General features: G+C 44.2%; 1 protein-coding gene across 12 annotated transcripts in view; it reads right to left on the reverse strand.

Annotated features, from left to right (window-relative positions):
- The window catches only part of LOC128890555 (bromodomain adjacent to zinc finger domain protein 2B-like), a 166,545-nt gene that overhangs the window by 41,739 nt on the left and 97,964 nt on the right, over positions 1–26,842 (reverse strand). For all 12 annotated transcript variants that reach the window (XM_054149129.1, XM_054149137.1, XM_054149133.1 and 9 more), the window contains 2 exons: positions 15,668–15,725; positions 5,264–5,414 (listed from right to left, as the gene is read on the reverse strand). In XM_054149129.1, the coding sequence (XP_054005104.1) occupies positions 5,264–5,405 (142 nt within the window). In that variant the 5' untranslated portion in view covers positions 5,406–5,414; positions 15,668–15,725. The remainder of the gene's footprint in view (positions 1–5,263; positions 5,415–15,667; positions 15,726–26,842) is intronic.

A 26,842-nucleotide genomic window follows, 5' to 3' on the forward strand; every position in this document is an offset into this window, starting at 1 on the left:
TGTCCTCGGGCAAGGGAATCGAAAAACCGTAGAGAGAGGCGGAGGTCCCATAACTTCCATGGAACAGGCGGTCTCGAAGAGACCATGGGCTGCTTATCCATGGCAATGCGATGCTATTCTGGCACGATCCTACTCTTTCAGTAAAAAATAATGTAAATACAGAATAGATAGCTTCTATATCTCCTAATTAACTTCAAGTAATAATGTTACAAGAATGCACTACCATTATATCACGTTACAAATATGAATATACAGCTTAAATCTACCACCTTTGAATACGAAATACACAAGCTTAGCAACTAGCAAAAAGTCTTATTTCTTGAAGTGATCTTCAAAAAACCTTCTGGTCCTCGACTCCAAAATCGATTCCTTCGCAAGTGCACCCTCGGCCCGAAATGGAAAGCGTGGTTCTTGTGTACGTAATCCAACCCCCAAAAGAAACATCCCCCCTGGGAACGCCCGCGCTACATAATTCAATGGTTTAATGTTTAAAAGGGCCCAGCCACTGCTGCGAGGGACATCCAGGGATATTCGATTGATATTTTTTTACCAGCGTCGGGGATCGATCGGGTTCGTCGACGCACGTACGCGGGAGACCGTTCCTAGCCGCCCCGCAGCTCCCTCCTTTATTATTGTACCAAGTGTCTTTTCTTATCGAGCATCTTCGACCAGCTCTCCTCTCTATATCGAATTCGAGGCACGCCGAGCGCATTTATCAACCTACACACGTTGTGTGCGCCTGAAACGGCGAATGGAGGAGGGATAGAGGTACCATGAAGGATACAGGTGGGGAAAAAGGACGAGGGTGGAGAGAGGGGAAACGGGTGCGAGGTGGAGGGATCGAGAAACAGCGAGAGAAGAAGCTAACAAGAGGGACGCGCCGATTTTAATGAAACCTCGCAGGTAGATGAAGAGTTGAAAAATATTTCATTCGAATGTAATGCTTTTTATCTATATCCTTCTGTTTTTAACTAATTATTCCTCTACTGTGTAGATTTTCTTTACCTTCTTATAATTGAAGGTGTTACTGGACCTGTAGAGAGCTATCGAACCAAAGATAAGCAAAATTTTAAAGAAAGAATAAAAGATAAACAGTTAGTTCGTTATAAAGAATATTTGGACAACTGAATAATTCTAAATAATTTTCCCTTTCCTGAAAAGATTATAAAAAAATTCCTCCAGTTGGGTTAGTCCAGCGACTCTGCTACGCAAATTATTAATTCTACTGGTACCAAGCGTCCATTAATAAATGAAAAGCTGCAATGCCTAGAGTGGAATGCTTTTTTACCGAAAGGAAATAAGTAATCGCAAACTGGGAAAACAGGAAAACGCTGGAAAATGGAAAAGTCCGACGAATGTAAAATGGAATGGGAGAGAGACGAACGAAGCGAGCATTTACACCCGCGAAAATGACGACCACGCGTGGGAGGCGATCCGCATGCGAGCACGTGTGCTTTTCGTTGCTCGAACGATCGTGTACGTGACTTCGCATGAGCTTGTCCCTAGGCGCGCAGCTAGCCAAATGTCACGTTTGATTCTGTGTACTTAAGTTTACGCGTACGTTCGCGCCCACGCTTCCAGCCAGCCAGTTTCGACGTTACGTCGTCGCGGAATGGAATCTTAGGAACCCTTACGAACTCGTAGGAATTCGATCGTAAAACGCTGATGCTCGCAACAAAGGAGGAACGCGCGATCAGATACGTTTGATGAAGAACCAACCCCTTTGATGCCTGGTGGAAAGGGCTCGAGATCAAAATTACGTCTGATTCCAAGATACAGCCGCATCGACTCCAGAAACTTAGAGACGAAGTGGTTCGTATTAGTTCACGCGGCATATTCCTAAAGCTCGTCGGTGTTTCATCCGCGGCAGCTTCCACGAGCGCAGCGTCGCGATTCTTTAACGATGTCGAGCGTCGTCGAGGAAGAGGCCGAAACAAGCAAGCAGCCAGGCGGTTGGGGAAGCGGAGAGAGCGCGCAGCAGAAGAAAGTCGACACTCTCAAACGAAAACTCCGGCCGCATCCAGCGATGGGGGGAGTTTGCATCGATCGATGGAGATAAAAGCGGTGTATCAGAGTGCGGTAGAATTAGAAACGAGGGAGGAGAGGCTTCGCGGAACAGGGGGAGGCAAAAAAAAAAGGAAAGTGACGCACAAAAAGAACATATTTCTTTTTCCCAACAGCCGCGAGATCCAGAAGCGTTTCTCGGCGTTCGTTTTTCGCCTCGGTCGACTAACAGGATTTCATCTGCGAGAGACGTTCTCAGAAGCCTAGACCAGACGCGTACACCGTCACGGGGGCGCGTAATGACGATGACACAGATGACGTTGACGGGGGAAAAGGGAACTAGGGTGAGCCGCGCATCAAACGAAAGCTGCAGACCTACGTCCCACGCGTCGTTCGCGTGAAATAGAAGCGCGACTTCGAGGAGGGTCAACGTTCAGAGTCGAGTTATAAACGAGACCAAGACGAGCCGGGGAAATACTTATTACTCTTCTTTTTCCCCTCTACATCGCTGGGCAAAGAATTCGTCCCTTTCTCGAGGGCTTCGAGCGTAGCGAGGCCGCGACTCGACGGAAAAGCGACGACGGAGCGTCGTTTCAGAAGTTGGAAATCAAGGAAATTCCTGAATGTATGCCTGGACGTGATGGTCCACTCGTTAGGGAGCTGAGGGACGTTGCATCTGGAGCAGATGGAGTTATTAGCAGGACCTGTCGGGAAATTGATCTGAAATTCTGAGTAATGTGTATATCATAGGAGAGGTACACTTGAGATAAAGGCGATATATATGTGGTTTGGCTGACAGAAGGTAGGAAGGTACAACAGAGGTCTCAGACGTGTAAGTAACACTAGTATAGAAACTAGTATAGTGGTCCAATATGGCCCTAAGAGAGATAATGTAGAGATAACATTCGTATGGAAGTAACCACCGAAACAGTGAGAGTGAGGAAAATACAATCGATCCCATAAATATTTGTACCCTCTATGTATTGTATATTGAAGAAATTTGTCTAAATTAATAGTTTTAATATCACTAAATGAATGTTTCATTTCAAATATGTATATGAATAAGCATATACATCTATATATTTATGTAAACATCACAATTTTTATACAAACATACATTTTGAAACATCAAACCAATCATTTAATTTAAACAAACTTCTTCAATAGACATAGATGTTTACAGTAGCTTTACAAGAGCACTGTGATGTATGTGCATAGGACTTAGAGAGACAGAGAGGTATGGATAACTTGAAATAATACCGCCTGTTGATCTCTACTCTTGTAACTAATATTTCCAAAAATTGGCTTGTGATGCTACGACTTCTGGTCCTCGAAACGCTTCCTGGATTAGCTTTGGCACGATGTTAGGAACGAGAGAAACATTCGATTGTTCGAGACACAGCTTTGTTCTAAAAGTTATCATTGTGATGTCTAGTCTACGTATGACATCTTGGACGATATCTAGCCTACATGTTGGACTTTTATATAAGTATAAACAGCGAAGATATTAACTTGTCGGTAAGGAATCTTGTCTGTTTTAAATTAAAGGAAAGAGTGCGTGGACAGGACTGCGAAAAGATACGAGGCACGCGAGGAGGCTCTCAATTCGAATTTATTAATTCCGTCTTGAGCAAACACAGTCGTTCAAATAATAAAAATCCCAATTGACATCGGCGCGACAAGTCAATCTCTTTGATCTTTTATTTCTGGGTAAAAAGAATATTCTATATGAGTAAACAAAATCTAAAAGTTGCAGAAGCCACTTCAAAAAATCGGTATTTCTTCGTGGAAAAAAATACACATTATATCGAAACATGTACAAATACCTAGGCAAAGTTTGAAGAAACTGCCATCATCGCGTTCCGAGTAAAAATTTCTGGAAGACCTCTGCTCATACTTCCAGAAAGATTCTCTTGTAAAGACGGTCTCGCGGTAACGCCCGTTGACTTTAATTAGTTAATAGCACCGGGACGGATAGAGCTTATCAGCGTTCACCCGGGACCGAGTCCTCGAGAAACTGTACCCGGTATTAAATTGCTTAAAGTAAATACTTGAATGAAATACAGTTCAACCTCAGTGTCGAAACCGCGCGCATGTCGAGTATCGCGCGCAAGAGCGCGACCGTGTCCCTCGTCGCTGGAGCAACGCGATGAAAAAAAAGGAGAAAAAAAAAGGAAATGAGTAGAACAACCGCCAGAAGGATCCTCGAATCGCTGGAAGAAAGGCTAACCGACTAGAGGGCTCGATTGCGAGCGTGTAAGTAGTGCTAATTAAAGTAAGTGGCCGAACAGAGCTCTTCGTCGAGCTCCGCCACCAGGAACACGTATATTATATGAGCGCTAGTGGTTTGGTTTCTTTGAAAAAATAGCGTTAGAAGAGGCCTCAGCGTCTACGAAACGAAGCAAGAGGTTGAACAGCCTGTATCGTCGTGTGTCATATAGTTTCATGGGCGTTTCGAGTTTGGACGTAGAGAAAATACGAGTGAACTTGTTTGGAGAAGCCCATCCTCGTTGATATGTGAGAAGTCACAAGTATCGAGAGATTCCATTATAATTACCATTCTTCTTTGGACACTATTCTACCTGCATATCGCCTCAGCGATTAATCTCGCGCCAAAGAAACGTATTTATTCGCTACAGACACTCGGAGGGCGCGAAAGAGGAATTTCTACGCGTTCCATCCGCTATTTCCCGTCGATGAAAACAGTTTGATTAATGAACCGAGGTCTCAGCGACTGGCAAAAGAGATGGTTGATAATCTCACTCGATATCCGACGCTGTTGTGCATCGATCACCGGCGTTATTAATCGCCACGATTCGATTCTCCAGATCTTATTTCCTTCGTGCGCGCTTTGCACCGTGATCAGACACCCTAACGCAACAAATCACAAATCGACGAACTAATCCGTTGAAACCTGTAAAGATTCGCGTTCAATTTAATCGACGCTCCATCAATTCCTGTCCAATTCGTCCGGGATGGTTTGAAATTCTTATCTCACCCTCGGATGATCTTATTTGAAATTCTTGATCTTTGAACCGAAATTATTTTGCATGTAATGCGACTGATGAGTAGTTCATATTCTGTTATATTCGATGCTAATACTGTAATGTGTATAATTCACATAAAATAATTAGCAAGGAGAGCATGCAGTTAAATAAATATCAATTGACCCCAAACTATTCATTTTAATCACTCGCGATTGGTGTCGCGAGAATTGTTATTAATTGTATTCAAGGAGAGAAGAAGAAAATTGTCTTACCACCGAAGAGCGCAGTTGGATCAAGCAACGGATTGGCCTGGTCCGCCTGGAGTTTCTCGGAGGCGGAGGTGGCGCCTGGGGTCGCCGTGGCCGCCGCTTCACCTCCGCCACCTCCGCCCGATGCGGAGTTCTCCTTCTCCATACCAGTCCCCTGAAAACATGCATCAGCGTTTCGTTAGAGCCGTGGATTTCCTACAACGCGGTGAAACGATTCCGTTTTCGGATGGGGTGGGTAGCAAATGGACGACCAAGGCTGGAGGGAAATGGTCGAATATGTTCACCGTGGAAAGCTGGTGGGAGCTCGCGAAACAGTGCGAAACATCTCGCAAAATAAAATAGCACGTCCTACCAAAAAGGAGGATCTCGGTTTCTGGAACTCTAGTTTCACTTGGAATCTTTGAAATGTTCAGGAATTATATTCGTAATTGTTTGTGGTATTCTTGTGGTCTAGCTATGAAAACAGTGTAAGAGAAATATCGCGGGTTGATGACAGAGACGATTTTCTTTTAGAGAAGGGCGAGTTGGGGAAGGTAGCCGAAATTTTTTGCAGGGGAAACTGATGGGAGCTCGTGACAGGGCGGAACTCTGCGGAAAGGGAAATAATAGAGCTGATCAGGCTGAACTTTTTCGTGGGGGTCGCGAGGATTGAAGGGTGGTAGTTCGGGGGTGACTTATTGTCGTGGATATGGCAACATATTTCTGGGGTTCTTAACTGCGAATCAATTTTCCATTATGCGTACGTATAGTTAATAACATTTTAAAGAAACGATGGTTACATGTAAGACAGAGGATCTTTAAATAAATAAATAAATAGGATACTTTTTATCAGTAAAGAAATTTGTTATGAAACTCCCAATGAACTGATGCAATTGACTTACAAAGAATAAACCACGCACATCTCTTCATTGTTGTCGGTATCAAATTGTTTACACGCGTTTAGGAATCAAATAAACTGCTACGCAGTTCACCGTGTAATAATTCGTGTAAATCAATGAGCAATAAGCCCAGCAATAATAACGTCGCCTTCGCTGAAACGCCACTGTATTCGTAATTTTATTGTCCATAAAGCGGAACGGTGCCGAGCTGCTATAGTGGATCTTCGCAGACCTTGAACTTTTGACGCCAGAGTTATGGTAACGACATTCCACGGCGAAAGTATTAAAAACGAGTCCAAAAACCAACAACACGAACGGCCTGGTGCATTTACGTAAACGAATATTCAAGATCGAGCTTTCTGATACAGATGAATCGTCCACTTGGATCCATATCGTTAGTTAATATATACCAAGCCAAATCCTGAACGCATTCAAATTTCCTCCTAAAACAAATAATAAATAAATAAAATCTGAGAAAAAGTCCGATCGTTGCGCGCGATTTCGCAGAAAATATTTGACACCTCGTTGAAAAAAAAAGAATATGAATAGTCTGCGCAACGTCTGGATTCCAGTTAATTATGTTAATAAGCCGACGCGGTGTCTCGAAACCCACGACGATAATCTCCTCCCCCCCCCCCCCTCCCCGCCCCTTCGACGTGTCCTGATGTTCATCGCGGCAGACACAACGAGGCAGAAAAATCCACGTTAATATTTCAGTCACGCGCATACGTAAGCACGTCGGTGACTCGCATGTTCATTCTCGATGACTGTTTACCAGTCGAAGAAAGGCTTCCTCGAGGAGCGCTTTAAATAAAGGCCGTTCTCCCCTCCACCGGTTTCCCCTCCAGCGCTACGATCAGCTGACTGGCGCGCACTCCCCTCCCTCGGTCGCCCAGCTGTTGTATAAATATACATTGGTTACAACGTTGAGTCAGGTTAGGCTGATGCTAGGCTAGACACCGGCACTGCAGCCACCGTTATTATCATACAGTGGGTACTGCCAGTGGCGGTTAGGTATGGCTCGACGCGTGCGTCGCAATACCGCACAGACGTCGTCGACACCACAGTTATCATTTTTTCGCTCAGCCTTATTTCTTCTCTTGGTAACTTGGAATACTATACGACATCGACGTTTCTGGTAATGGTGCCAAGAAAACATGTAGTTCCAAGCAGATTCTAAGAGAATTGTTCTAATAACTATCTTAATAGACGCAGGAAAAAAAATTAATATGCTCCAAAAATGAAGATGTAATCCCTCTGAAGTGTTATTTAAGAAATCCTGCGACAGATGATAAACTATACCACGCTCTGGCCTCCGTTATCCCTCGCGCCAGATTCATGCAACGCGACTCGAATTAGATTAAGATAAATAAAAAGTAAAGCGTTCGCCGGATAGGCGAGCGAAGCAGCGCGCTGTCGCTGGGGCGTCGCTAAAAATTCGTCGCTCGCAATCGCAACGTTCCCCGGATACCCGGTCCATGCGGGGAATACCAAAGTCCCTCGTATGAGCGTCGAACTCCCGGTAGCCAGAATATCGAGAGGGAGGGGGTTTCCCGCCGCGACGCTACCCGGTTTCCAGCCGCGCGAGCACTTCGTGGCGCTCGTAAATTGGCGAGAGAGAAGCGACGACGACGAACAAGAGGGAAGACCTCCACGGTTAGCGAGTGGGAATCAGGGAACGGCTGTAGCCAGAGAGGTGACGACGCTGTACAACGAAGACGGAGCGAGAGGAGAGAAAGGCGGCGAGAGGGTCGACAGGATCCCAAGACGAGAGCAAAAGGAGGAGACAAGACCCGACCATCGATTTCTCGACCGGTGTGTTACGCTCTTTCGACCAGGAAAAACTTGACGCTTCGAGGATCCGCGAAAGTATACCGAGTCCAGAGAAAAATGGCAGACCAGGGGTCATTCCCGCGCGAAATCGACCGATTTCTTGCACTTCGCGTCACGGGATTTTGACGAAATTGGAATATCGTGGGGCCCGCACGAAATTAGGGGCGTGGGTGGTGTTTAAGTCATCATTGTGTTGCACTCGTGTGCGTTTGAGAGGTAGGACACGTCGTATTGTGCGAAACGTGTCGAAACATGTTGATTAGGAATAATAAATTGTGAACTACGATGGAGTCCACGTGGAATTAGAAGGGGTAGACAACAACTTAAAAAGACACAAATAAATGGCCCCGTACGATTGATACGAATACCTTCCTGCCCAAATTCCAAAGTCAAATAAAAGGTCCTCCAGCGATTCAAACTTCCATTGGGCAATCAGAAGAAGCATAAATCACTCGACAGGATGCACGCTAAACGGGAGACCCGCTAACCTAGATCCCGAACGTTCCCGAAACTTGTGCGGTATCAACCCACGGCTAAATCGAGCGCAAACAACACGCTTACCAAATAACTATTGTTCGGAAGAAGAATTGAACCGAGGTTAAAGCGCGCTCCTGGAGAAAGGGTTAATAACGTACGATGCGCGACGTGGCCAATATTTTTCCTCAAAGGGGCGGAAAAGAAAAATGGGGACTGGTCGGGGGCGCGCAACAATAACATGGAAATAGATACGAGGGGTCGGAGGTTGGGGAGTGGACACGTCGTCTCGTATATCTTGCCGAACACGCGGGCAAACCGGCCCTTTTCTTTTTCGCTGGTGCATCGTGAAAAGTTTATCGGTTATTGCGAAGCGAGCATAGTGACCCGGACACACCGCTATGAAACTTTTCCCACCGTGGAGGAAAACTTCGCCCTTTCATGATTGACTGTGGCGCACTGCGCCGACCATTCTTTGAGCGTTTTCACGGGAATATCGATTCGATCGTAGATATTTCGTTCCTGCGCGGACAGGAATTTCTCGGCCCACTATTTCACCACCACCACCACCACCACCACCCCCCGGTGAACATACACGATGGCTTTCCGCGAGGATTCTTCGATAAACGACGACAAGGGAGCATGTAAAAAGCCTCGCCTCCGCGGACGTGGAGAAATCGTGCTTTGCGGGGGGAAGTCATTTTATGTTGGATCGTTATTTGGATGTGTTTAATTGGAGACATAATGGGAAATTTGGAGGACTCGTCTCTGTGACAAATTTCAACGATTCTTCTTCTTGAAAAGCACGCATACGGGTGGTAATTTCAATTAGAATTTTTAGTTTTATTCGTTTTAGCTGCCATTCTTTCGTTTGAAATTCGCTGTATAACTGGTTGTCGTCTTGAAAGCAGTAATTTATTCATCATAAGAGTCTCTATTATGTCAGTCCTGCAGGACTGATACCATCTGTATATTTTGTAAATTATTTATAACGATCCTTACGTTCAACGGAGTAAAATACATTACACACCTGCAACAACCATTCATCCCCCGTCCGCGAACAGGTGATTTCGTTTCCGCTAAAATTTTATTTGCCCGTTCCGAGCGTGCAACAAAAGCTTCGGATACCGTATGAAGCGAGAAACGTTAAACAAAGCGAGAATTATTTACTGATCAATATATACGATAAACTCCACCGGCTATTATTTGCATAATGATTTATATTTTATTTGTAGATTTCGCTCGTTTGATCAAGACCGCGCGTGTGTTTGCCAGCTTCTATCCTTATTCGATATCCAAACTTGTCCCACGGAACAATACCCGTTCGCAAATAATAAACGATATTGTATTTTCACGTGCGCGTTGATACGACTGATTATAAAATTTTCACACACTTTTCGTCACAATTTCCACCTGGATCTTCATTTCAACGAATGTACATGTATTCACTCGCCCTTGCACAAAATTCTACGAATTTCGTTTTATAAAAAAAATGCTTTTTTTTACTAAAGTTTTTACTAATATTTTTCAATGTTAACTCAAAGTACCTATCTATGTTATACTTTTCCAGACCTTGATCGACAATTATACTAAAGAGTGCAAGTCTTCGAGGCATCGCGTTGGAGCACGATTCTAAAGAAAACACCGCAGGAATTCGACTTCGACAACCAATTGGCGCTAAATGCATCGATAATTAGGACACATTCGCCTCACCCTTGTCCTAATTTTGACCCAACTCTAAAAGTCGCCGTGTGGCTTATGAAACGCTGGCAGCGTAAAATTTCCCTGGCGTTCTGCGTCGAATCGAGCGAAGGGAAGCGTCTGGCCAGTAATTGACGGAGATAAAACGATATCTACGTTGCGGCGCAATGCGAGCGACTGCGGACTGCGCGTAATTTCGCCGTTGGTGACGCATCGTCTATAAAAGCTGTTTCACCCGGGACGCGACGCCTACAGGAAGCGTCGGTATTGTTCAATTTCGATCGACGGAACCGGGACTCGTCGGCCAACAGCAGTTCGTGGAAATTTGGTACCACGAGTTGCACACAATATTCCCATCGAGGGAAAAATGGTTTGGATAATTGCTGGGGAAAATCCACGTCAATGGTACAGGTCAAACACAGCAGAAATAGAATGATGCTACGTCTATTACGTTTCGTTAAAATAAGAACAAAATAAAATAACTGAAAATTGAATAAAAGATACAATCATCCACCTTTAATCACAGTAAAGAGATATTGAAACGAATATTCTGTAAAAAGGTGTCGTAAACGTATATAGAACTCGATCGTCCGTGAGCAGGTGAGAGGTGTCAATTTGGAGGTGTCTGCTGTCAAGAAACGTTGCCTCTCGTCGACGTCAAATTCGACGCGGTTCGTGCGATCTTACGACGGGCAAGCACTGTTGTGAATGTTTGAAATATTCATAGGAATGCACGGGAAAACGATGAATCGAGAGAAAGAGAAGCACACCGACTCAGCGCCGAGATATCGTTTTCCGATAGATGACCGATTACCGAAGAGAGACTTAAATCTTTGTTTAACTTAGATCCTCGATGGAGTGACTTCAAATTGTCTGATGAGAGGAAATTGTCTCTCTGTACGTGGAATTATAAGTTCTCGTACCTCGAATATCAAATTCCTGTTACGTGCAGAAGTTCTTTCCAACAACGAAAAGAAGCTCTGTTTTCAAAAATAAAGAGAGCAAAAATTGAACTGTCTGTTTCCTACAATTTTTAACTCTCCACAGGTACCCTATACAAAAGTCTGACCAGAATGAAACTACTTACTATACTTCCAACCCCCTGTTATCAATCATACTCGACCAAACATACAGGAACACGATGGGACATCCTAACGACACGAACCAAACGAGTTTCGGAGTTCTTATCTCAACCCTTGAAAGCCACGATCGATGCCAATTACACCAAAAATAGAAAGAAACAGCTAGCCTCCCCCTATCCCTCGTCTTCGCTTTTATTATCTATTTCGTCCATCCACGTGCCGCCTTCCCTCGCGCCTCGGTTAATTTACGACTTCTCTGTGTCCCTTCCTGGTCTACGAAACCCCCGTTGTTCCCAGCCGAATTGAAACGCGCGTCATCGCGGAGACGAAGAGGACCAACCCCTACCAATCCCCAGCCCGATCGAACCCGTCACGCGTATCAAGACCAGACCTGACCCCGTCCAGCCGCCGACAGCGACGTATCAATCAATTTCCCCGGATAGCGCCAAGAATAAACGCGCAGCTTCCGGCGTCGTTGTCGTTACACCGCTATAATAGCCCGAGAAAATCGATTTTTTGTTTACCCTTGAGTACAAGTCTTTAACGCCTTCCTCCTTGACGCACGACTATAAGCAACCTTCTTCGTTATACATAAATTATTCTATAAGAATTCTTCGCATGTTCTTCAAGCCAGAGGACTCCTAGCTAAATAGGTTGGTAGGTAAAACGCTAACAGCTTGAGTGTTCCAAGACGGCCAGACGTTGCGGTCAACAGGCTGTATATGGAACCAAGAGACAGTCATCACGCAGAGAAGAACCTATTTAACGGTTTGTGCCCAACAAGGGTATCGTTTATCACACCCCTCAAAACTGGCTTGGGTAGACTGCTATATTTGCTATCGACTCAGGAGAATCTGAACACATTCGGATGGTATGGATGCAACAATCTACGAGTCGTGCACCAAACTGTACCTATAGAGGTGGATTAAAAGCGATGCTATGTTAGTACAGTTCCATCTCGAAACCTCTCAGACACCCACAGACCTAACGATTGCAAGTAATACATTAAACTACCCCCGTAGGCTACGCTAGTTGCAGATAAATCTAGCTGAAAATGTTCAGGTGGCAGACCGAGCCGAAAACGAATCCAGCCCAACGCTTTCCGGGGGTGGCAGAGACGGAACAATTTGCATTGCCAGGACGAGTGGATCCGCGCGAGGACTCGAGACACTACAATTACCATTCAAACAGTCGTATAAGCGATAGGTGGTGCAAATTATTCGTGGAAAAATCGTTACGTCTCGTCGCGCTCTCGCATCTGCGTCAATTACGAGGCGGACTCTCGGCCCCGTCCCCGAAGGGAGGCGAACGCGGGCCAACGAGGACCTCGGGATCTTGATGGTTTCGCGGAGCGTAGTCGACGTTAGCGGGGGTGTTCCGTGTGCGCGTCCGAGGGACAGGGGCCAAAGAGGAACGGGGGTTGGCTAGGGGACGGGCAAGAGAGGTAACGCTGGGCGAACGGGGACAGAGATGGAACGACAGGGTGGCCTGGGTGAACGCTGGAAAGAGACCGGGGGACGCAGAAAAAGAGGGTAAAAAGACAGGTACGTGTAGAAGGAGAAATATACAGCGCGAAGGAAGGCAGCAGCCAGAGGGATTCAGGGAGAAAAAGTGAGAACGAGAGATACGGTCGCAGGAGGCGGCGGAAGAGTAGGTGGGGGGAGGAGGAGTAGTAGTAGCAATCAATACAGAGCCACCAGAGCAAAACCATCCCTCGACTTCTCTGTCCCTCTTTCACTCTGACTGGCTCTCCGTCCCACCCGCGCTTTATCCCTGTCTCCCTCCGGCTTTATATGTTGCTTTCTATCGCTGCCTCTCCATCTTTCTCTATTCGCCTCCGCCACCCTCTCTGCCCACCCCTAACAGCCACGAATACGACGGTTATATGGACGCTGTGGGGCATAGAGCGTCGCTAACAGGGACTTTCGTACCCTTCCACCGCGTCGCTGGTCCTGTGGTACGCGCGCACACGCGATCCCGGTTCTGTCGAGCACCGTATCTCGGGTTACCTGCGATTATGAGCGATCGCGAATAACCGTGCATCGTATGTGCGTGGCCAGGGGACTGGGGCGGAGGGGACTATTCGAATAATTTAATGTTCGAATGAACATCGTAATTCCCGTTTCTCACCATTGAGCGTTTATTCTGGCAATAGCACATTTTCAACTTGTCATTGGACTCAATTCTATATCTGAATTCTATCAACTCCTTGCCCTATGATTTATTGTGGAACCGTGGGTGCCATAGTCAGGGTGCCGTAGTCAAGGTGCCGAAGTCTCTTGTGCACGTTCATACAACGTGTCTGACTCGTGCTCTTCATGTTCGACTCGATTTCGTTATTACGTGTGTCACATGTTGTTATAGGCTAAAGGATTAAGAATCTAACCGATGACTAAGAAGAATTCTTGAGATGTTGGTAAATGATATTATTAGACCCTATAAGCACTAGCAAATCCAGTGGATAGGGGTGGAAAAAGTATGAAGACACTCATGGTCAAAATTTCTCTTCTATTACCACATTGTTGACCAGTCACGAGTAAACTCGTATTTGCATTTGGATTATCTATTTCAATTTATGAAACTCAGGGCGGTATAAACAAATTTTATAGTTATGAAAGAGATATGTATGTAAAATATTTCATTTCAATTCATTATGTTTGTAAAATATAAATAAAGTTTATTAGAGTTTATTTAGATTGCTTTAATTTCACATTCAATTACGAAATAATAGCCGGCGACATGAAGTCGTTTCTGTGTAAAATTAGTAACATTTACTGCCTTTAAGTTTGAGGGTGGCTACAACGAAGAGTGACTAAAAAAAAAGTCAAATGTTTGATTCAACTACAAGAAACTCTCATTTGACTGATCAGTTAATTTTCCAGTCCAACCGTGAAACGTTTCATCTAGGTAATTGAAATTTTCGATGCAGATAAGAAATTCATAGGTGGTCCACAATCTCAGTGTGTGTGCGCGCGTGTCTTTACGCGAAGTTCCACCACGAGGCTTGTCCACGCGATCGGTTTTTTCGGCCAACAAGGGAACGCGACGAGCTCGGAGAGAGAGAGTTGCGACGGAAAGGTTCGATTTTCGGTGCTATCGCGGGACTGGGCTTGCGCCGTTCCGAGAATGTTAAGCATCACCATTGGGAAATCGTAAGGTTCGCGTATGTTTAACCCTCTATTGCATAATGTGCCCCCGGTGGGAGTCCTAAAACAGTTCCTGCGAAGTCACCCAAGAAATCTTTCAGGATTTGCGTACCCCTGCCTCCCTTTGCCTCCCCCTGCTGGGACGTGATTATACTTTCGCGGAGTCAGCCTGCGGATGGCCAGCTCGAACATTAGCTAGTTTATGAATATGAAATTATTTTCATTTCAAATAGTAAAATACGATGATATTTGAAAAGTTACGAGTCCATTTGAAAAAATATATGTTGCTCGTGTTTACCCCTGAAGAAATTAGAACTTGACAGCCTCTCTGTAGAATGCGACATCCTCCCAAAAGTACTTGGAATTTGTCTCGATTATATTTTTACATATCTACAATTGATATCGTTCCGTTTGAACTGTGTTACTCCTGAACCATTTAAAATATTTTAAACCACCTAAAATATTTTTAAGAAAACTGCCTTGAGAAAAAATCAACCTAATCGATCCTCACGGAATGCTCCGGGAGCGATCGAAGGTGAAATTGGGATCACCTTTCGGCTGGCATGAATGGAGGTGATATGCGATACGGGAATACTTGCTGACGAGGCGAGTTAAGCAGACGGGGCGAGCAGTATTGTTCGAATAATGCTACGTACTTGAACCGATAATTACGCGGCATAGTTCAATGCTACGCAATTCAGGGGCAAAGAGAAAGGTTGTACAGTTGGACGTTCGCGATCCACGTGAACTTGGATCTGGGAGACCGTTGGACCTTGACTCTCTCGACTCGCTGAACACCTCCCATAATGAAATGAACGCGCTTCGACGTTGCGTAAAGTGCCTTTCGATAAACGAACGCTGCGCAAGTGGTGGCTGGAAGGAACTGTGTGAAATGGCGGCAAAATCGGGAAGATTGAAACCTTGGGTTTCGAATCGACCTTGTCGCGACGAGTGAAACCGGGGAAACCAATCGTATCTCCTATGCGATCAGGTTGGAACTCGATTAATCTTAAGAAAGAATTTTTTTCTTGGCTCTCTGGTTTCTCAATTAAAATCTTTCCCTTATATACCTTCTTCCTTTCTTTATGTTTGTATCAGTTACTCTACAAGATCTCGTTTAGTTCAAGAGTAATAGAAGAATAAGACTTGAACTATGTTTTAGAATGAGCAAGAAATAACTTCTTCCTTCAGAAATAGAACAGACTTCGTGTAAGGCATGGTAAAAATTGGAACTTATTGACTGGACTGCTCGAGAAGACCTAAGAAAATAGATTTGAGACGTAGGCTACTCACGATTAATTACGAGGCCTCAACTCATAGTAAAAGCCGGCTCCGCGAGGCTCCATCGCACCTGGAACAGAGAAACATGCAGTCCCATTAATATTTCGTCGTCGAACGAGTTCCTATATCAGCGTTCCGGGCCATTAGAATGCAAACACGCGGCCAGTAGGAAATCTCAGTCCCATTTGCATACAAACTAGACTGTTTTCCTAGTCGTTTATCGCGTACCCCGTCGCTGGGAGTTTATCTTATGCATCGCTACGTTGCCGACCGACTCGCGAAAAAGTGTTCACCCGTTCGCATAAGACGGCAGCCTCGATCGGTACGCGTTACGTTCGATTTCTTACATAAAGAGTCGATTCAGGGACGAAGACATCAATGAACGATGCTTGCGCTCGCGAGTTATTCGCTATTTAAATCGTACAAACTATAATAGTGCGCGCGCGCAATTAGCATCATTCATATTCATAGAGCATCCGTTTCACAAGGAATTACGGAGCTATTCGCGATAAATATTCATACGCGGATGCGGTCTAATCTCGTTCGATGCGTGGTGTCACGAGGGGTAAATATTTAATTTTACCGCGTTCGCGGGTTCCTCGTGTAAACGGCGGAACGAAGAACTCGGAACAATATGAAGAATCGACTCCTCGAACGTGCCTTTCGGTCCCGCCGAGTCTCGACAGCTGCGAGATCAACGCTTAGTTGCTCGTGACCTAATTCTGAATCGTGGCACCTCAAATATTTTTGAAGTATTCGAGAATACGTGCATTGAAGTTGGGATAATTTTGTTTGTTTATGTTTCCGAGAGATGCTGAAGGCAGGAATTTGCAAGATATACATTTTCTGCAGATTGCATTTACGTGGACAATGAGGGAGTTATATTCGAATGCACAGAAGAATTGTGGAATTCATCTATGATAGAATAAAAATGAAAATTAGAAGTAGGATATAAATACAGCAATTTCAATTAATTTATTTCTCAACGAGGTACACCACACTCTTCAAAAAGACAATGATGATAGAAAATGTGTCTGTACAGGATACCCAACATTTTATTTTCATTCCTGAATGGTCCCATAGGGATTCCAGAAACTCAGTCCTTTTAAGTGGTGTATTGTTACGAGCACGAAAATCAAATGCTAAGAAACTCAAATAATAGAAAAGCATTGATTTGCCAGGAAAGTCTCAGGAATTCTCACGTAACAATTCGTTGGCGATTAGTCGAGGTCTCGAGTTCATGATCTGCCACCGAGAACGCGCACGGGGAACCCCCTGGAACCGTTTCGCAGCGATTTCCATTCCTCGTTTTCTCCATCATCTACCGAACGAAAGTAATACCCCAAACGAGTAAATTGATTTCGAGCTGGAAACGAGCGAGGGTAATATTTGTCGAAGCACGGAGCTACGCCAGTCGTTACGACAAACGGGAAAACGCGGCAAAACATCTGTATAGGCGTCCGTGAATACGAAATCAATATTATCGCCAGACTGTATCCGTCGACTACGTTTTGGTGGCCATTCCGAATTTCCTGTCAGACGATTTTCACGAAAACAGAAACCCTCAACCCTTTCCGTATCAAATTAATTAATTTCAGCCTACAACTATTCAAATACTGATTCTGTTCTCATATAAAAATGTTTAGACCATCTTCAAATACGAGTAAATATATTAGGAAAATTGCAGATTCGTAATAACGTATAAACTTTCATTTAAAAAAAACTGGCGGTGGCCTTGATACAGCCTCAGCATCTGGATCAAAACAAACGAAAAATAAATAAATCCCCTCGAACCTCCAAACTTTTTTCTGTAAGATTTTTTTGTATCCACGATAGTTTATATTATATACTACACTCGCCCTCACCTGTATATTCAAACGTGAATGATAACAAATGAAAACGCGGAGGTGGTTACGTTAAATTATGAGGCTTGAAGTTGGAGATGGCATGCGGAATCATGGGGGGTAGGAAGGGTTAAATCCACGATGAAATTAATTTTCCAAAGGGCGAAAGCGACGGTTCGTTCGAGCAAGATTAATTTCGACCTGCTTTGTCGGAACGCTTTGGTCCCCATTTTCTTCCTTTTTTCCCATTGTACGCTCGCAATTTTCGAAAATCTCTTCTCCCTTTGATCGTCCGTCGGCAAACGCGAGCCCAGAGATAAGCAAAATTTCGCTGGAATAATAGACGAATAAAACCAACGTACAGCGATTCATTCGCCACGTTTACTCCATTGACGAGTGATTCGGACAAACATTTATTCGCTTAACGTGAAAAATAATTTCATTTAATAATTCAGCGAGAACGGCCCCAACCATGTTCCAAGCAATTTAATGCCGTTTCGAATGCAAATATTGATTCATTTATAAAATTCTACAGCGATCAAAATAAACTCATACCTATTAGCAAATAAAATTAACAACTTAAGTAACGATAATCAGAACCGTGGAAATAAAAGGTTCAGTGTAAGCCTTTAATTTTTATGAATTTGCGTTTTGATTTGGGCTTCGTTGATTCACGCGAGTGCATGTACTTAATTCTTCTTTAGATATTTTATTTGGATAAGTTTTCATTGCAGCCATCACTGATATTAGTTGGCAAGGTAGTTTCACGGGGAGACAGCACGCTCGCGCGCAGTGTGGTTATTACCGGAAACAACGCTGCGAGCCGATGTAAATGCACAGACCATTAATTCCCTTTGTCCATGGTCGGCGAAATGGGTCTGGCGTAGTATTGGTTTTGGGATACGGAAAGTAGAACGATGTTCCTACGGTTTGTATTTTTCCGTTGCAATCGCGTGGCGCGCAGGTGCGCATTATCCATCGAACATAATAGGCACCAGCGCCTGGGGAGCACGAAAATGTTCGGTATATTTATTTCACGGAAAATGCTATTTACGATCTCGCTGATACCGAATGGGAATACGTGATACATAAATAGAAAAATTTATAGAAACAAAAGTACAAGTATTATCGTTAATTTTGTACGCCATATTGACTCTATAATTATCTGTGCAACAACATGCATAATGCATATATTTTTCCATATTATTTATTATTTATTCGTGCATATTATTTCTTTACGTTTCACTGATATTCCTGGACTATTGTACAAAATGCCAGGAACTTCAAAAACGTGTGTAAATCATTGAATACGCAACATTTCACAATGTCATATAATGGTTGTACAATCCTACACTTCTCGTTACACAATGGTCACATTCTACAATTCAGAAAGAGTACTCGAGCGTGTGTACATAGAGTCATGTATAAAAGAGTTTGAGCATCGACTCGAGTGTGTTCATACATGTGGAGAACAAAGACCTCTTAGCAATATTATAAAAACCCCTTTGTGTTTCCAATTTTAACTAATTGCTAAGACACGCTCGTTTAAACATTTTCCAATTGTCGATTATGTTGAATATTTCGGTAAATAAAACATTCAGGCTTCATGTCCTCCACAGAAGCAATATATTTATTTAAGAAAGAGAAAATAAAATAATTAAATTATTAACTTAATTAAATTCCTCCTCTGCGCGACAATAATGACCGAAACAATCGAGTTCGGCAGAATTATCGATCGAAAGGTCTCGAAGAAAGGCAAAGAGAAACCTTGAAATTATACTAGTTTATTCTCGCAAAACTCCAACAAATTGAAATATCCGATTCCTTTTCTCATGGTTCGCAGAACGTCTTCCTGGAAACTTTTTATTTCCTGTTGAGAACAAACGATTTCTTTGAATTAAAGACCGACGGAGAAGACGGTTCATCTGTCGCGCAGAACATAATAATTACGCGGCCATAAAGCACACCTGAATACCAATACGTCGGCGTTGGTCGTCGCTCAGACCCTGCCGAGAAACGCATAAAAATAATTGCTGAAAAGAACGGTGAAGACGAAAATTGAATGGCTGGATGGTTAAATCACTGTTTTATTAACGACTCACTTCTGGCACATTACGCACAACCGAATGGGCTAATAAATACACTTGGAGATTTTCATACTTGCCAATTCGCATCGTTTACTTGTTAATGATTTCTGAAACCTGTTACTTGTTCCTAGAGACAAAATATGTTGTAGAGACGCGTATATATTGGTATAATTTCAAGACTTCCTGTTTGATCCAGATGAAATTTGAATTATTTGCCCTTCAATATTTTTTTGCAAGAATATTCTCTGCAAAGTATGCTACAAGGCTTCAAAGACTACAGTACACGTTATGTACTACGTCACGTTTTACTGATGATTATATTGATTTTAATGAAATACAAATTCTTGCTTCAAGTACTAACTACTCTTTTAAATGACCCTGTAGCGAGAAGGTATGCGTGCGAACAAGCTCGCATCGAAAACTATACCGCGTACACGAAGGGGTTAATACTTTTCCATCGATTTCGTTGCCGCCTGCGAGGGAAAGTGGCGAAATTCCCTGAATTCACGAGCACCCCGTGGAAGTTAACGCGATTTACCCTCCCTGGTCGACGTGTCGCGGTTGATTTCGATTCGTGCAGCCGACTCGTGGAACACAGTGTTCACGAAATGGCACGAAATCCATCGTGATCCCCGCCGAAGGTTCTCGAGAGCGCGAATCGGGAATACGTTCGCGGAATTTCTGCGGGATTTCTTGTCGCTCGAGAAATTAGAGGCCCCCCCATTTCGCGCAATGCTGTTACGTGACGGTATATCGCGCCTCGATCTCCAAACCTGTGTAATTCGGTTAATGCGACAAAATTTGGATTACATCCAGATTGCGGTTGCCGGAGATTCCAACCTTGCACGCTTAGGCGAACCGTAACGACTCGCGCGTGAATCATGTACGAGGATAAAAAGTGATCCGTTCATACTTTGCGTTCGAGCACTTCAGCTGGGTAATTTATCGATGTTTGATTGGTTGTGGGAATTGCATTTGTCGAGAGTGTGGGTCGGGTTGAATGTCGATGCTTGCTATCCGGTCAACAAACGAGAGACTTATGTCAAGTTTACACAGTCTCGGTTGCTCGTGCAGACTTATGATAGCTACACCCAACAACTTGACTCAAACAAAATCACGGACCTACTCATTCGCGTTAATTGAGTTGACAATCCTGGATGCAGGGTCGAGAGCACGCTCGATGGTATCGAGACGTACAGGAAAAAACATGGTGCAGTGAATTTGTTTAATTAATTGGCCACCCTTTCGAGGCGAGTTTCGCTGGGAAACAATTCACTCGTGTCACGAAGATTAAGAATTTTGACGACGGGGTCATGACGCGAACTCGACCGGCTATCTGGCGTCGTTAATTCGTTAATTAACGAGGGATGCTCTTATCTGGCGACGAGAGTCGGCGATAACGACGTCGGGAGTCTTGACCTAACTCAACTCGTGGAGACCCGGAAAGGTCTGCGTTTCTCGCCGAAAAGGAAGATCGCCATGAAAATGTTCGATAGAGACAAATTTACGGAGTCGCGAAAAATTCAATAAATTACGCAAGACTTATATGTGATCAGGAATAATAATTTTTAACGTAAAAGTCGTTGAATTATCTGACGTCCTACATAATTATAAAAATGTCTATATCTTCAACAATCGTGTGATCGCATTTAATCTTTCTTTTTTTTAAATTCTTGCTGAATAATAAAAATTTACAATAGATGATCGCAAAGCACCTTTCTCCCTTTTACCCTTGGTCACCGTTGAGGCGAAAGAAAGTTTGCCACTACAAGCACAAAGTGTCAATTTAATTTAAAAAACTTGAACAACTGTAAGAAAAAATAAACTGTACGAAGAGACTAGATTCGCACAGATATCGAATTAACCCGAGCGGGAAACTGATTAATTGTTATTGGTATTAGTTATCTAGTCCCGTCCGTTTGTTACGGTAATTCGAGGCATTTGTTACTGTTAGAGGCGTATGCATTATTCATACAAAATGCAAATTCGAATCGGTGCGCCGCTGCTGTATGAACGTGTTACGCGAAAAATACGATAATGCGTGGCGCAGATATGTCGCCGAGGATGAACGAAAGTGGTTCGTTTCCGCGCGCAATGTAAACGCGCTGAATGTATCTGTGTGACTGAAGTTGTTGGTGCGTTAATTCTTTGCTTGGCGAGCCCTATTTTTTTGTTTACACAGCTTGGAAATGCGCATCGCAAATTGTCCCCAACTGTTGTTTAAAAAAAATTAAACGAAGCGCGTTTAAAACCATTGGGACTGCAGCTACTGGAACCGAATCATTGGTAAGTAACAAATATAGTTCGTTTTTTCTAATTCGACGCTTTTTCTGTAACGTTTCCTAATGATTTTGAATTTGAAACATGGAATATAATAAAGCAGAATTATTACTCGACATTCGACTGACTTTGGGGCAACGTTTCAGGAAGGGTAATATATAAATTATACATTCGATAAAAATAATGCTCGGTACAGTTTTATATCCCTTGGGTCGTTCCACGCGAAATCGTTAAGTTTTCGTACTCGATGTCAGGGAATCTAATAAAATTGAAATATGATGCTCTATACATGAAATTATTGGGTCGTTATGTCATCGTTTCGCTGTTTTCGGATTTGTTTAAATGAACGTTCGAGTTTGACAATTTTAGTTATGATAAACTTTTGCATACAGTACAACGCTTCAAGGTTGATCTGTGAGTTCCTTTGACAGACGAGCGAGCAATCCCGCGTCAAGCTCGCATACTGTCGGACGGATGGTTTATAAAGCTTTGCGAGAAGAAAAACCAAGAAAGAAAGGGGGAAAAAAATTAACTTGCTTCAGAGTGAAGGAAACAAAGATGCACCAGTCGGAGTGGTGGGGATAGGGGACCCGATGGAGTGGGTCAGAGTGGTTCAACGTTCCCTGGTAGAGGCGAGCCGTAATATATGGCGCGAGTGTAACGAGAGACAGAGGCTGAGTCATCAATATAACTTTACGCACGTACGTGCAAGCGGCCGTCACTACTACAATTCCATTCATAAACGTAAAGGCCTACTTACGCACACCGTCGCGCACGTGCGCCTATTAAAGGACCGTATGTAAATGCGCACACGTGCGCCCGCGCCCGCGCCCGCGCACGTGGTACCTGCGACCATGTAACTCACCTAGCGATGGCCACTTGAGCCTACGCTGCGAGCTTTCGCCCAATTTCCCGCCACGTGAAATGGCGGGAAGGTTGCGATGGCGTCTTCGAAAGGAATCGAGAAGCCGAGGGTTGGTGAACAATCATGGGAAAACGGCGATTGTTGACACTTTTACAAAGCTATATGTAATTCTTACACTGTTTGTAGAAAACTTTTCAAGTTCGAGGATTATTAAATAGTTGTTGGATTTTAGCTAAAATCAACTAGTATTTTGAATACTGTAGGAAAAACCCCACAGCCAGATGCGACACCGAGTTCGTCGCCGAACTCGGGCTTTATTGGGGTTGCTAGGTATTTTTGCTTCCTTTGAATACTGTACGCACTCGGTACGTGAGCCTAACACGGCAATTTAGGCCTAGCGTCATAAACCGTGTTCGCACAATCAGGGCACTCGTCGACGTTGTCGACTACCTGGGTATCGAAGACGACCTGAGGAATAGCTTCGAATTTTGTGCGACAGGCAGTTCTATCCGCGCTTGCAAACCAAGAGGTTGCCTAGCTGACCGTGTTACTGGCAACCTCACATCGTTGTACATACTTAACCTTATATTTACCTTGTTTTGTTTTTTTATCCATAATAAATACGCAGTGGAACATTACTCTGTTGCCTATATATTTATTTGAATATAAATATCCAACAATAGTAATCGTTTAAAAATTGAACCGAGAAACTTTGAAGCTTTGAACTTTTCGATGCGTTACAACGAGTGTTTAAATATCGCCGAATAATGCCCAAATGGGCGAGGGTAAGGGTGTTTGAAGATCTTGGCAAAATCGTATCGAAAGTTCCGAAACTCGAAAGTTTCGAGAACCTCGTAAAGCAGTGATTCGAAAGTCCCGAAGAACCAGGATTTCTCGGAAGTCTCGAGGACGCTAACTGCAACAACCTCCAAGCGCCATGTCTACGTTAAAATCACTTTCCCTGCTTGTTTCTGCACACCTGGAAGTGCATTGACCTTCCTGAGCTTTTATTCGTTACCCCTTACTCGAATAAAATGTTCACCACCCCCGAACGTGAACAAATCTTGAAGCCGTCGCTACAACATCGCATTCCACGAGGATACAGCATGCACACACGGAAATCACTAGGGAAAGAGACGCGTATGTGTGCGAAGCTCACACGGAACCACCCACACATGCTTTCCCCCACGTAAATGGAATCGCACGAACACATGCAGGTAAGAGGCAAGCAAATGGGCTGGCTCTCGTGAGCGAGAGACCGAAGAAAATACATAACCCTCTATTTTATGTGTCTGGCTATTGTGTGGGTGCGGCACGCACGCGCACCCGACGTCTGTGTGTGCATTCTGTACGTACACTCGTGCTCGTCGAGGTACGTTATTCATCCGAGAGCGTACATACGAGTATATAGGTCTGGTGCGTGTACGTGTGTGTTTACACACGACCTTCCCCATGTACACGGGTATCTGGGTCAGTGTCTTCCTCGAGAGTGGCTTTTCGAGCCTCGATTCGGCGTTTGTCGGCTCGATTTTCCTTCATTTCGTGAACCTACTTTTTTTCGTTGCCAAGGTTAACTCCCCGCGGTCGAACCTCCCGTTCCCACCCGTTGGATTGGAACGATTTTTTCGTTTACTCCACCCTCGACGATATTTGCTTTTTGGAGCATTCTTTGGGGGGACCTTTGAACCTGGAAGACAAATAGTAGCCAAAGCATTTCAACCATTTCATTTTGGATGTTCGAGACACTTGAGTATCGACCACAAAAATTTCAAAATTAATTTTTTAAGGAAGAAGCATCTCCAATCTGCTCTCTCAGCTTTTTATCCTGAAGTGAGCTTCTTATCAATGATACCACCACCTATAGTACACCTTTATACGAACAGTACCTGTCCATAAAAAAGGACATTACCAATTTCTAAGTAAAATCGACAAAGTTCTCAGTGTGAGATGCATTACTTTTCTGCACGATCCAATTGATTAACTGCATCAATCACGGATCGTTAAATGGCTGCGTGGCATCGCCTCCCAAGAATACGATATTATCGAGGGTACTTAGGCAATCACGGTAATAAGCATGAATTAGTTCCACGAGCAACACCTCTTTGTGCGTCGCGGTGGTAATCGGACACGTCTTGGCGTAATCGTCCCCAGCTCTCGCGATTGAGCAATGTGGGTGAAGGCTAATGGCCGACCTCAAAGTTTTAATCGACAATTTTCGCGAAACACAACAACCTCCCGCCGCGATGCACAGCCTCCTTCGACGCCCCGTGCCACCTCCTTCGTTCAAGTTTCCCACGGAAGTTCGAGAAAGCGAGTAAAAAAAATAAAATCGATGCCTGCGTGAAGATTTTCTCGCGTTTTAGCACGAACGATCCTCGATCTGAATTTCGTAGTCGAATGTTCGAGTATCGACGAAATAGTCTCGTTTGCTGAACTTCGATATTTATTATTGCCTCTATTTAAAGACAGATGTTCTGAGTAAAGATTTTAGAATTCATCGGAAGTCCAAAATAATCGGAAACTGTTAATACACTTTGAATTCCGATGGAAATAAAACACAATTCCCATTGGTTTATCAAGCAACGGATCAATGGTATTTTACATTACCAAAATACATCCCTAATCTCGTTTCTATTACCGTCCCAAAATTCCTAGCCGAATCCTTCCCAGAGAAGATCTCGGAACGGAGACAAAAATAACGCGAAATTTTAATTTAAATAGATTCCGTTGGCGATGAAAATTTCATCGAATAGTGGCAGGTGTCTCTCGCGGAGACACGACACACCGTCGCATATGTCGAAGCCAAGGAAAGACCAGTTTGCGAGCGCGCCGCTATATCATCTGGTCGGCAATTAAAAATACTTATTGGATGGGATTCGAGCGAACGTTGCTAAAGATGGCGAAGCCGTCGACGCTTGAAATCCAACGGATCGATTAAAACGAGGCGGATTCAAAGGAAAACCCGTGTACGCTGCCCGAGGATTTAACGCCGCGAGGTTTCGCACCTGTACGCACACGTTCCAGTTCTCAGAGTCGCACGGCCCACATTTCGCTTCATCGCAGAACGATCGGAGCCGCCACGCGCAGACCTTGCGCCGTTACTTTTCCGTCGTATCGTTTTTCTCGGCTATTCTTCATCGACACTCCTTGGACTGTATGCCAAACGGACATCCTTGACGAGTTTCTGTCCTGCTGTCTCGATTGGCATCAGTGTCTCTCAAACCTCACCTGTCCCACCCAATCACGGTGACCATCTCCAGACCATAAGGAAAAAGATCACGATACACCACGATGCACGAATTTTATTTTATCTCTCGAAGAAGGAACTGCTTTTCAATTTCAGAGTCCAAGATCTCGATAGCCGCCACTTTAACAGCGAAGGGGCAGATACGAAGCGGCGCGAAGAATCGGCCAGGCACTCGATTAAAGGCCGGAAATTCCGCTTCCAGCGTGTCAAGATGGAACGAAACCGGCGGAAGTTACGCAGTGAAAACGCCTGAACGGTATTGCCTATAAATCAGGCCGACTTTGCCTCCGTCTCCAACCCCCCTCGACAACGAAGTCTTTCGCCATCCTCTCTCCGCCTTTGTGCCACGGTTCCACTCTTCTGTCTGCCGTGAACGAGCGTCCCAGATTTTTCGAGCGAGCCAACGATCGATCGATCCCGCTCCTAAAGATCACGCAAAAACCGTTGCAACGCGCATCGATCGCCGATGAGGACTTTTATCTTCGGCGTCATCTTATACGCGCCTGGAATAACAAAAAACTGGTATTTGTATAACTGATAAACGTCGATAAACATATTTTCGCGCTGCGACCGTTATTTTTATTCGTTAATACGGAATATACGGTGATTTCTCGCAGGCAGTTTCCCGTTCAGATTTCCACGTCAGCGTTCAACCCTACCGCGCAGAAACACAAATATGTTTTTCATCCTTTTGTTTGCGTTCGTTTCTGTTTTGACGATGTCGAACGGGCGAAATTCTGCACCGACGGAATTGCGTTCCCCGACGATACGTTTTAATTCCGTGGCCCCGGGTTCGCCACCGGGTCCCTTCGTAACTTCATTATTATTAATTTGCGTGATTTTTCGTATCGGATTACCCGCTGA

This window comes from Hylaeus anthracinus, unplaced genomic scaffold (genome assembly GCF_026225885.1).
Source record: "Hylaeus anthracinus isolate JK02 unplaced genomic scaffold, UHH_iyHylAnth1.0_haploid 12001, whole genome shotgun sequence".
In the NCBI taxonomy this organism is placed as follows: domain Eukaryota; kingdom Metazoa; phylum Arthropoda; class Insecta; order Hymenoptera; family Colletidae; genus Hylaeus; species Hylaeus anthracinus.